Source organism: Centropristis striata, chromosome 8 (assembly GCF_030273125.1).
Source record: "Centropristis striata isolate RG_2023a ecotype Rhode Island chromosome 8, C.striata_1.0, whole genome shotgun sequence".
NCBI classification, from domain to species: domain Eukaryota; kingdom Metazoa; phylum Chordata; class Actinopteri; order Perciformes; family Serranidae; genus Centropristis; species Centropristis striata.
Genome location: NC_081524.1, coordinates 2,656,882 through 2,669,030, shown reverse-complemented (window position 1 = coordinate 2,669,030; position 12,149 = coordinate 2,656,882). Strand labels below are relative to the sequence as shown.

Here is a 12,149-nt window from a genome sequence, read left to right as displayed (position 1 = left end):
ATGCTTTTATCAATAGTCAAAGCCAGAATGGAAATGGAAAAAATAAAGAAAAAAACCCTAAATCATTTCCATATGAAATACTTTATATTGCATGTGTTTGACAATAATGCTGTCGAGCTAAAGGATGATGATGTGATTGAAGTGTTACATGGTAACTGGACTGGATTGGTGATATTCTGACAGTAAATACTGAAAGCCTTCGTTTATATACGACCTCAGAGGCTTCAATAAATCTCTTAGGTAAGAAAATGTCTCGCATGAGGAGAAACTTGAGCTTTTAAGTCCTTTCTCACAATTATTGGCAGCTTTCTAACCAGTTGTCATGTTTTATGTAATATGCGTGTCTGTGAAGTTATTATTAATATTTCCAGCATGTGCCTTTACTGACTTATCTACAAAAGGGTTAACATAAAATAATGTTTAACCCTCTGGGTGCTGGAATCAGCCCGAACACACAAATCTCTGCAGACATCATTAAAACTCCAACCCTGACCCCCTGGGCAGCTTTTTAAATAAATAATAAGACACTGGAAGATTATTCACCACCTGCATGTGCTCCACTCTACTCCACCAGATTAAAAAAACATAACGTAACTTTCTCTGCACGCCTGCTTCATGCTGACTGACATGAATGCTGCACTTAAAGGCCTCGAAAACACATTTTGCTACACTAACTGACTCTAATTTCTCCGCAAGTTAGATTCATTTTGTGTTTTTCTGTGCTGTTTTAAAGCTTCATTTACTGTTAACCCTTAATAGGGCACTCATTGAAATACTTACAAATTCCAAATTTCAACCCTAGAGAATATTGGAGGATATTACATACTGCCAGAATGTGAAAAAAAAAAACATAAGGACCCGGGGGAGGGGTCATATTTTGAGAATTATTTTTACGAGATTAAATTGGCAAATCTAAGATTTAAAAAATGCGCAGATTTATGAGATTTAAAGTGGTGAATCTGCGGGAAAAAAATGGCTTTTTCCCCACTTTTTTTCTCGTAAATCTGTGGCTTTTTTCGCGCAGATTTGCCACTTTAAATCTCTTAAATCTGCAACTTTTTTCTTGTAGATTTGCCTTTTTTCTCAAAATATTACCTCCCCCCCACTGAAGTTACCAAATGCAGTTCTTCGCCTGATAAAGGGTTAATGCCCGACTATAAGACCGAAGTACAATTTAGAGATTCTTGATATTTTCGTAAATTTTGTAAGCTACTTATGCTACATTTCGGAGGGGGATATTGTACTCTGTCTACTTTACAGATTAGATTAAAAATATAAAATATAAATAGACTAGTCAAATTCATATTAAATCTGTGTATCTTCGGTTCAATCCATATCCATTTGGAAATCAAAAACACAACTTTTTTGTCTGGAACCAAGTCAACAAGAACAAATGCCACGCTAAAATTATGATTTCCAAATGAAAATGAGGTGATAAAACCATCAAGGAGGGAAGAATTCTGACTCCATGCAAGAATATAAATAATATTTTACTCTGTATATGAATGCGTCAGATATTCAATATTTCACACATTTCCTCACTTTATTTAAATTAGTTTGTTAGTTTGCCTCTTCTGTCGTCACTCTTGTCAAATAAAAGCGGTCACAGTGATGATGGAACACTCGGAGCTCTCCATTAAAAGCTGAAAAGCTCTTCAGAAGCCAAAGTTAATTACATTCATACAGACATTTCAGTCCGAACAGCATTAATAAGGTGCTTGTTGTTGCCATGTGCCTTCTTCAATCAGACGTGTCATTTCCTGACAGAGCAGCGCTTCTGGCTCCGCGTTTGATGAGATATTTTATTTTCTGTGAGAGAGAAATAACAACAGGCTGCGTATCATCCATGAGCAGGCAGTTCAGGTCATTTTGGTGGAAATCCATTAATAGCTGTTGTGGAGCTTTTGAGCAGGGGGTCTGTGGTGGATCTCTGGTGGTAAAAGGAGGTGCGAGTAGAGTAAACAGGAATGGTAACTAATGGTATTCCAACGTGCGTGCCTGCACGTACTTCATGCCACCTCTGCATGAGTCATAACAGCAGACAAAAAGAGAGGTGCTGCCTCAAGCGGAGCAGTTCAAGTATCTCGGGGGTCTTGTTCAGCAGTGAGGCGGACAGATGGTTTGGTGCAGCGACACCACTGATGTTTTACTGGACCGTCGTGGTTCAGAAGGAGCCGAGTCTGAAGGCAAAGCTCTTAATTTACCACTCCATCTATGTTCCAACCCTCACCTATGGCCAGGGCCAGATTAACACTCTGTGTAACCCTGGGCAACAGTATTCAAGGGCCCCATCATCACGACCCCCAGAATCACCATAATCTGGCAAAATATTGAATAAATTACAGTAATATACAGTTAATATACTCAATACATCAATAAGTAACTGTAAACAATTGTCTTGTAAATTAACAGTAAAATACTGGCAGCAGGGTTGCCAGTATTCTACTGTTAATTCTACAGTTCCTCTACTGTTATCTACTTTACAGTATGTTACTGTGATAAAACCACATACTGAATTACAGTAAAATCCTGCATTTCATTGATTTTTTCAGTAGACTTCAACACAGTATAGTGCTGAAGCTAGTTGCAATATTGTTGCAGTACACAATGCAGTCAGTTTGGCTGTTTTCTTACAGGAGTTTGTTACAGTGTGTCATCAAGTGCATTTTCATGTACAGATGTGCAAACGCTCATAGAACCACAAATGCCCCACTATGACTAATAATGATAATAGTAATAATAATACATTTTATTTGGAAGGCGCCTTTCTTGGCACCCGTACAATAAGAAAGGGAAGGAAGTTTCCTCAATTTCCACAAAAAAATACTAATACACTTTCAAAGCATCCAATATTTATTTAACCAGATATTTTGCTCGTGCACACACTGCCCTGGGCCCTTTAGAGGTCGAGGGCCTCTGGGCAATTGCCCAGTTGCCCATGTGGTTAATCCGGCCTTGCCTATGGCCACAAATTTTGGTTAGTGACCGAAAGAACAAGATCGTGGATACAAGCGGCTGAAATGAGTCTGTAGGGTAGAGATGGGTAAAATTTTTTACAAGGAGCGACGAGTTGACTCTAATTTCTCTGCGAGTTAGATTAGTTTTATGTGTAATTTCTGTGCTGTTTTAAAGCTTCATTTACTGTTAATGCCTGACTGTAAGACCATGCCAAGTATTGAGATTCTTGATCTTTTTGTAATTTTGTCAGCTACTTTGTACTACATTTCAGAGAGGGATATTGTACTCTTTACTGCAGATTTGCAGAATAGATTCAAAATATGTAATCTAAATAAACTAGTCTAACTGGTATTAGTCAGTTCAATTATGATTTCCAACAGGTAAAGACAAAAATCTCCTCTGAATCCACCTGAATCTGAATCTACTTTAGATTGTGTGAGTAAAGCTAGTTGTCTAACTTTCGTTTTATGTGCAGCACTTCTGTTTGATCGCTTCCCTCAGATAATCTAACAAGCTTTACTGCTTTTATTTAACAATGTTGAGCCTTGGGTAGTGACGAAAGAACGAGATTGTGGATGCAAGCAGCTGAAATGAGTTTCCTCCGTAGGGTGGCTGGGCTCAGCCTTAGAGATAGGGGGAGGAGCTCAGACATCCGGAGGGAGCTCGGAGTAGAGCCGCTGCTCCTCGTCCTCTAAAGGAGCCAGCTGAGGTGGTTTGGGCATCTGGTAAGGATCCTCCCGGGCGCGTCCCGTTAGAGGAGTTCCGGGCACGTCCAACTGGTAGGAGGCCCCGGGGAAGACCCAGAACACGGTGGAGGGATTATAGGCGCGTTTCCATTCGGTACTTTTCCCTCTAGTGAGCCGCCAACTCACCGCTTAGCGCCTCAGAAAGTACCTGCCTCTTCCTGCTCGGCTACTCACTGGTCGAAGCTGATTGGATACGGTTGAGGCGCCGACTTTGTGCATGCGTGATTCATTTGCAGACTGCTGCAGACTGGATACTGAGGGGTTAACATCTCCTGCTCTGACTGCAGCTGGGAGAGACTGCTGCAGGAGAACTGGGCCGCTTGTGAGTGCTTTGGGACGCGCCTGCTACTCGTTAAGAAGAGGAACGAGTCTCCAAAAGTCTCCAATAACAACAGAAAAAGTCACTAGATTTGTCACTAGTCACTTTAAAAAAAAAAAAGGGTCTCTAGAGGGTCTGAATATAGCAACAAAATCGCTAAATTGGCAACACTGCTTGCCGCGTTGGTCTGTTGTCACATTTAAACTTTGTTTGTTAGCCGCTACAAAAGTACCTGTATGGGAACAGAGGCCGAGGGGAACTAACTAGTGGGCGGAGCCAAAACACTCTTTCCGAAATGTTCTCAGTGGAAACAGGCCTTATATCTCTCGGCTGGCCTGGGAACGCCTCTTGGTCCAGGAGGAGCTGGACATTGCGGCTGGGGAGAGGGCCGTCTAGAGGGCCTTGCGTACCCTACTGCCCCCGCGACCCGGCCCCCGGATGAGAGGATGAAAGTGGATGGATGGATAATAAAAAACAAGCTCAAACAGAATAAGACTCTACTGCAGCTGCTAAATATGGTTTCTGCCGATTTTAAGAAATCAACTGATTTCAGGCTTAGAAGCAGCAAACAAATCCAAAAGGTGCTCAAAAGCATGAAAATCTAACAATAGAACAGCAGGGTGTCGTTCATTTTCCCAGCAGCAATATAAAGGCAGGTCCAGAGGACAATGTTTAAATAAATGAACTCCAGTAACAGCTGAGCTGCATGTATGGAGCATGGTATTCTGCAGCACTATAAACAGCTGCAGCTCCAGTGATTTAAATCATTGTGCAATGAAACAACAGGGGGCTCAGCAGGAAAGTGCAGTTTGTAGAATATAAATAAGTGTTTAGTGAAGCTCTCAGCGGAGCAAAAACAACACATGTGAAGTTCTAAACAGGTGAAATTCCCCTTTAATCTTTATGGAATGGTGGAGCAGTGTAGTTGTAAGATTTTCGTGAGGCGAAGCGTCTGATTTAAGCTCCAGGAACAAACTCAAAACTCTGTAATCTGAAGCATCGGACTGCAGCCGGCCGCCCGCTGTGAACTCTGGATTAAGGATTACTCGCCACACACAGAGAAGCACAGGATTATGCTTTTGTTTTGTTGTGTCCACTTCTGCCAGTGCAGGACTGTAGCCAAACCTGCAGATAAATGATACTATTACACCACGCAGGCCGTGTTTACTACTGAGGCAGAGGTTTCTGGAGCCTTCTGAGAGACGCTGGTGCATGAAAATCCAAGAAGATCAGCAGTTTCTGTCGGCACCAACAACCATGTGAGGATCAAAGTCACTTAAATCATCTTTCTTCTCCATTCTGGTGCTCGCTGTGAGCTTCAGCAGCTCCTCTTCACCATGTTGACATGAATAAATGCATTGAGTTGCTGCCAGGTGATTGGTTCATTAGACATTTTCATTTATTAGAAGTTGAACAGGTGTACCTAATAAAGTGGCCAGTGAGTGCATAAATCAATAGACCACTCAAGTATTGTTTTCCTCATGCATGAAGCTGTTACTAATGACCATGTGGAAAAAAAAAGAAAAATAAAGACGCTGCAAAAACAAATATTGAAAATAATAATCAAAAATAGAAAAAGACACTGCATGAAATAAATAAACATAAAAAAGAAAAAATAACTTTCAAAACCTATTGAAAATGATTTAAAAAAACAATTAAATTAATTAAACAATTATTAAAAATAACAATACAAATATTAATAAGATAACAGACAGAAAAATATAAAAATTATTAATATAAAATATTCAGAAAAAAATGATATTGCAAAACTAATTAAATATTGAAAACAACAAATAAGAAATCTGAATTATATGACAAATATATAGATATATGAAAAATAAAAGTAATATTAACAATTATAAAATAATACTAAAGGAATACATAAAAATAAAGAAAAAATGTTGCAAAAACAAATAAAACAATAAATTATTTAAAACTTTAAAAAAATAATAAAACTGCTCAAATTTGCTCTCATTTTATATGACTGTAGCAATAGCAATCAAAAATAATCTGCAGATTTTCAGGGGGGAAAAGAAGGAAATTATGAGTTCATTCGTGTGTTAAACATCCAGATAAATATATGATATGATATTCTGGATATATTTTATTATGTCCATCTTCTATTTTCAGGGTCCTTGGTCATAAAATGCCAATAATAATATATTTTTAAAAAGGGGAAATTAATCAGAGCTTCTCAAGCCAAACTTTAACCCGTTCATCTGGTCCAGTGAGACTTTTATTTCACGCAGCAGGACTGTCAGAAGAAAAAGGGGACCGGGTTAATGATGAGAAAGTCTCCTGCAGGAGTCTCCACTTGGACTCGGAGGCTCCTCCTCTGTCACCAACACCCTCAGCCAATGGAGGAGAACCAGCGGAGGAGACACTCCAGCGCCTCTCCGGAGCGCAGCGCGCAGAGCGCAGAGCCGTCCTGCCGCTCAACATCTGCGCACCGTGAAGACACTTTCTGCTTCTGCGGCTCCTAATGGACTCTTTATTAATTTATATTATCTTAAGCTGCGTGGATAAACAGCAGGAATATGCTGCTTCACAGTCGGCCGGATATGCTGCAGTTTGAAGGGAATTTAAAGCACAAAGTGAGTAGAGTTTTCTGCAATATTTGATGAATATGTGAGTAATATCTGGTCTCCAAAGCGCGCTCAAACCTGCGAGATCTGCGCTCATCATTTTCCTGCAAACATGCTGAGTGTTTTCTGTAAGAAACTGTAAAACTGAGAGCAATAACCTTCTGGTTCACTCATTTTTAATAGAGCTTGAGTCCTGTAAGACGCGCAGAAAGAGTTGTGACTGATGCGCGCTGCAAATACTGGATATTTCTCCTCTCTCTCTTTGCATCCTGAGGATTATTGGCTGCATGTGCGGGAGGTTTCTGCATGACTGCGCGCTGTAGATGGATATACAGTGAAAACAAAAGCTCGGGGGGTCTGACATCTGAATGTGAAAAGCAGAATAAGTGGTGACAGGAGAGCCTATAGCTGCGTCTTTGTTATAACTCCTCAAACCGACCATATTTACATTTTATTTAACATTTATATATTAGGTTATGGAGAGAAATGGTCATAATAATTCATTATTTCTAAATTAAAATGCGCTCCGAGGCGCGCTGCGGGCTCCTATGATGACTCTGTCATAGTTTCCTCATTATATTTAATCCTTATTGGGCTAATAAGCAGCCTGATAGTTACATATTTATATTTTCTCGTATGAAAGGAGACTTTTGGTGCAGCTGACAGGATGTCCAGGAACCTGCCGGACTTTGGAGCGCATGTAGATCTGTGTGCGGATTAAAGACGCCACGAGTGCCAGCTGGGTTTTGTTTACTACTACAGCTGTTGTTGTCAGATTATGACGTCACCTGTCCTCCCGCTGGAGTAGTAAGTAGTGTGCGTCCATCCATCCATCATCCATCTGTCCATGTGTCCATCCAGCCTCATGTGAGCGTGTCAAACCAGCTGCTGATGCTGCTGTGAATCATGACATCATCGTGTCCCTGACATGATGTAATAGACAGCTCAGGAATTTACATGGAGGACAAAAAAAATAAGACGACTTTGGTGAGATTCTGTTTGACTAAAACACAAAAAGTCCATTAGAGGGGACCTGTCACGCTCTATTCCACATTTCTTTTAAAACAAGCTTTCAGGCTTTAATGGTCATTTTCTCATACTGTCTGAATTTACCTGCTCAGGAAGTATGTCTGACCATGGCCAAATATGGTCATTGCATCTCCACTTCCTCCCACTGCACAACAGTAAGGCAAATATTCTGTGGGTGCAGTATGAGTCTCATCTTTACCAACATGCCCACTTTATTTATATTAATACATTTTCATCTGTTGTATTTAGGGCTGGGCGATATGGACCAAAAGTCATATCCTGATATATTTAGGCTGAATATTGATAAATGATATATATTCCAATATTTTTATCACAAAGTGAGAGCAAATGTTGAGTCAGAGTCAAAGCGAAAAGTACTTCTATTGAAACCGTTTATTTAAGTGAACATAAATACTGCATAACAGGAGTACCTTCTTAAAAAAAATCAAAGCTCCATAAAGCACACATTTAAATAAAAAAAATCATCTTAAATAAAAATAGCCTATGAAATAAAATAGGCCAATCTTTCTCTGAAATAAATATATTTATATGAGAAAAGAATAACAAACATTACAAAAGAACTAAATATGACAAACCCTAGTAAGGGCAGCATTTATATAGAAATCTATATTGATATATGCGATATGGTCTAATTCCATATCACATTTGAAAATATATCGATATATTTTTTATATTGATATATTGCCCAGCCCTAGTTGTATTTGAATATTTCTGCATACTGGTGTCTGAGATTGTCCTCCCTATAAAAAAATGACCCCATAGGTCGTTTTTTTTTACAAGCAGCTTAATAAGACCCAAATTTATGCTGGAGGCTGATCTCCCCATGTGTCTTTTATACTGTACAACAAGGTGATATGCCCCTTGTTTACGTTAGTGGCGCCCTCTAGTGGCGAGGCGGAGTATAAAGTGTCGGTTATGGCGGGAGGGAGGGGAGAACGGAGGTGGTGCCCCATGTGAAAACAAAAGTAAACCATGTGATTTGAAAGTAACAGCACTTAAATTAGGTAAAAACGTGTTGCTCGGAACTACGTTACTTCCAGTCACATTGTCCTCAAAAGTACATCATTTATGTGAGGTTACCTGGAAATTAGAAATAAATACAATAGCAGTGCTTTTATTTTGAAGGCCATGTACGTATGTGCATGCATATGGGCCTGCACAGAAATGAGTTCCACAAAAAACACTGAGTTACCTTGTGAGAAACACTAATTACTTTTTACATTAAGTTAATAAATTGCTGGTTTACTGCATAACATATACGCTTTATCTTATTTTTGTGATTTTAAAGTATCTTGTGTTTTTAAAATAAATGGAAAAGTGAGATAATGATGGACTATTTTTACTGCTATATTTGACTTACTCCACATTAACATAGTCTTGTCATAACATGAATTCTAATCAGTAGCAGCTCAAAACCAGATAATGTACTGTATTTTATAAAGCAATTTAATTAATTTTGAGCAGAATTTAGTTCAGAGTATTGACTTCGCAGAATCTCATGTGGCCTCTTGGGAAAACTAATTACCCACCCCTCTAAACGGTCTTGGAATTGCATACATTAGGTCTCACTGGAAAGCTGAGACTCTTGAGACTCATGGAAGCTTTTCATTGCATTGAGAGCATCAAAAAGAAAAAAAAACTTGAGCTCAGTATATAAAATGAGCTGCTGTGACCTCTAGGATAATCACAGCCTCATTAAACTTTACAAACACAAACTAGAGGATGAGAGCATCCAGAAGATGTGCAGCTTTCCTTGGTATATTCACAATAAAGGGGTTTCTCATCAGGCAAAACAACGCAAGTGCTCGTCGTACAATCGTCAAAAAGTGCAGTTCTTGCAGAAATCTCCAAAATGTTTAATGTTTTTTAAACCAGATCACAGCTTGGATTTTTTCTGAAGGCGTTTTCTTCAAGTTCTTGGTGTTTTAATGTAGTATTTTTGAGGTTGTACACCACTTCTATGTGTCAACTGTTATCCTGTAATCTGCCTCTGAACATCCCCTGTCCCACAACCCTCTTAAAAAGTGGGGTTACGTGAACATTTTGTAACTCTGCCATCTTTTTTTTTAAAATTCCAGGTCATGCAGTGAGTGTTGCAGCCACAGTTTATCCAATGATTGAGACCAGCACTCCCACCATGTTGGACCAAACTGAACCAGCACACTGCACCGTGTGCTGCTGTACTTTGGCCAACAAAATCCTTATGGTGCTCTTCATGGTGCTGTTGATCTTCGCCATCTTGTTTGGGAACTTGGTGACTCTGGCTGTGGTTCTGGGGACTAAACACTTCCACACGCCCCAGGGGTACCTGAAGGCGTCCCTGGCCGTGGCCGACCTGGCCGTGGGGATATTTGTGGTGCCGCTGTCCGTGTACGCCGAGGTGTACCTCATGGTGACCGACTCGGCCCCGGAGTGGACTTCGTACAACTCGCAGTCGGTGAGTTTCCACCCGTGCAACGTCATCGGCCCCATCTTTGCCGGGTGCACCTTGGTCTCCATCACGACCATTTTCCTGCTGACGATCGAGAGGAGCATTGCTGTGTTGCGGCCGCTGCACAAGGACTCTGTGATCACACGTAAAAGGACCACGATCCTCATCGTCCTCTCCTGGGTGGGGAGCTTCTTCTTGGCCGTGTCTCCGATGGTCTTCAGCAGCGAGATCGCTCTGGAGTACAACTCCTGCAGCCGGATGTGCAATTACGCTCTGGGGACCATCGGCGAGTTCCCCAGCCAGGCCTGGAACATCCTCCTCCTCTTCCCCGCGTTTGACTTCACGCTCCTCGGAGGAACGGTGGTCATAAACATCATCTCCCTGTCCAGCATCAGGCAGCACTCGAGGCGCAGGAAACACCTGGCCGAGAGCGAGTGCCAAAGCACCACCAAACCTACTTTCTCTGACATCAAAGCGGCCAGAACAATAGGGACGCTGACTGTGGCGTTCACCGCCTCATTCACCCCCATCGCCGTCTTTGTGGTCGGGAACGTTTTGGGGAATAAATGGTGCAACTTCTCCTTTTTCGCCTTCTGGATTTTGGCCACCAACAGTTGCTGGAATGTCATCATTTACAGTGTGAGAGATCAGAAGTTCAGACTCTGTGCACACAAGCTCCTCATGCCTTTTCAACGGAAAACCTCAACCAAAGGCTGAAACATTCAAAACATTCAGGATGCAAAGACTTTGAGTTGAGGACTGCATCATTTATACGTTTGTTCGTCAAACACATTGTGAGTCTCATTAAGAGACACGTCTGCATGTTTTGTGGATTGCTGTTGTGAAATTACAGGTTTTTCTTACATAATTTTAAAGCATGGAACGTTCGTCAGGTCACAATTGTTGGATTTTAAATGCCCGCCTCTTTGTGGGCATTCTGTCTTGTTCTGTCTAACAGAAGCCTGTTTCAGTCTGTGGAATGGTTGTTTTACATGAATGTGATTGATTAAAACATGAAACAAAACTAAAATCTGTTTCCTGCTTCCACAGCATGTAAACATGTTTGCTTCAGTTAACAAAAATATGATTTACTACCATATCAGCAATAACACAATGCACAGGTAGATTGTTTTCTACTTGTCAGAGTTTACAGACATATTCGATATGTTTTGAATGTGCAGTACAATCTTGCTGAAACACATACAGTATGAGGACTTAAAGTAAAATCAGCTGCTGTGACCACCAACTAGAGACCTAGAGCATTCAGAGGATGGGTGGCTTTTCACACTAGATTCACAATAAAGGGGTTTCTCAGCAGGCAACACTACACGCTAAGTGTTTGCTGTACAGTTGCCAAAAAAAATAAATTCTTGCAGATATAGAAGATGTTCTTCAAGGTGTCTTGGTGTCTTAATTTCGACATTTTTTATCAAATCTCCAGTGGTAAAATAGAAAAAAATCCAATCCAATCCAATCCACTTTAGCACATTCAAACAACAAAAACGTCTCCAAAGTGCTGTACATAGAATCATAAAAACAATAAAACAAACATTTCCATATAACAATAAGCAAAAAATAACCAAATAAGTGCATAAATCTAAAATTATGCTATAAATAAAACAATAAAATCAAACAGATAAACATAGTAAAATAAATAAAAGACGTAGGTAAACGTAGTAAAATAAATAAAAGACACGGAGGACCACAAAACTCACGCAAAGTTAAAAAGCCAGGGAATAAAAATGGGTCTTAAGACGAGACTTAAAACACTCCAATATCTACAAAAAAGGTTATATTTAGCACAAAATCTGTGTAACAAATGGTATCAACTCCAGAAAACTACTTGATGCTTACAGATTTATGACTATAACGTCTTGAAACAGTGCTGAGGGGCATTTAGGTAAAACTTTGGGCCTGATCTTGTCACTACAGGGAGACGAAATGTTTGGTAGTCATCCCCGATAGCTACATGTTGGACTAACCTTTCAGCTTCCAAAGCAGAAATAATTAAAAAACAACAACAACAAGGTTGCTGCATTTTAACACAGCTGCATTTAAAA

General features: G+C 40.2%; 1 protein-coding gene across 3 annotated transcripts; it reads left to right on the top strand.

Annotated features, from left to right (window-relative positions):
- Positions 1–3,359: 3,359 nt before the first annotated feature.
- On the top strand, positions 3,360–11,004 carry LOC131976271 (5-hydroxytryptamine receptor 1B). Of its 3 annotated transcripts, none has more exons than XM_059339220.1 (2): positions 3,360–3,393; positions 9,737–11,004. In XM_059339220.1, exon 2 carries the CDS (start codon positions 9,772–9,774, stop codon positions 10,804–10,806), a length of 1,035 nt encoding a protein of 344 aa, XP_059195203.1. In that variant the 5' UTR covers positions 3,360–3,393; positions 9,737–9,771; the 3' UTR covers positions 10,807–11,004. The 3 variants fall into 3 exon arrangements, with proteins under 3 accessions (XP_059195203.1, XP_059195202.1, XP_059195201.1); XM_059339219.1 differs by lacking the exon at positions 3,360–3,393 and adding an exon at positions 4,996–5,282; XM_059339218.1 differs by lacking the exon at positions 3,360–3,393 and adding an exon at positions 6,364–6,617.
- The last annotated feature ends 1,145 nt before the right edge of the window (positions 11,005–12,149 follow it).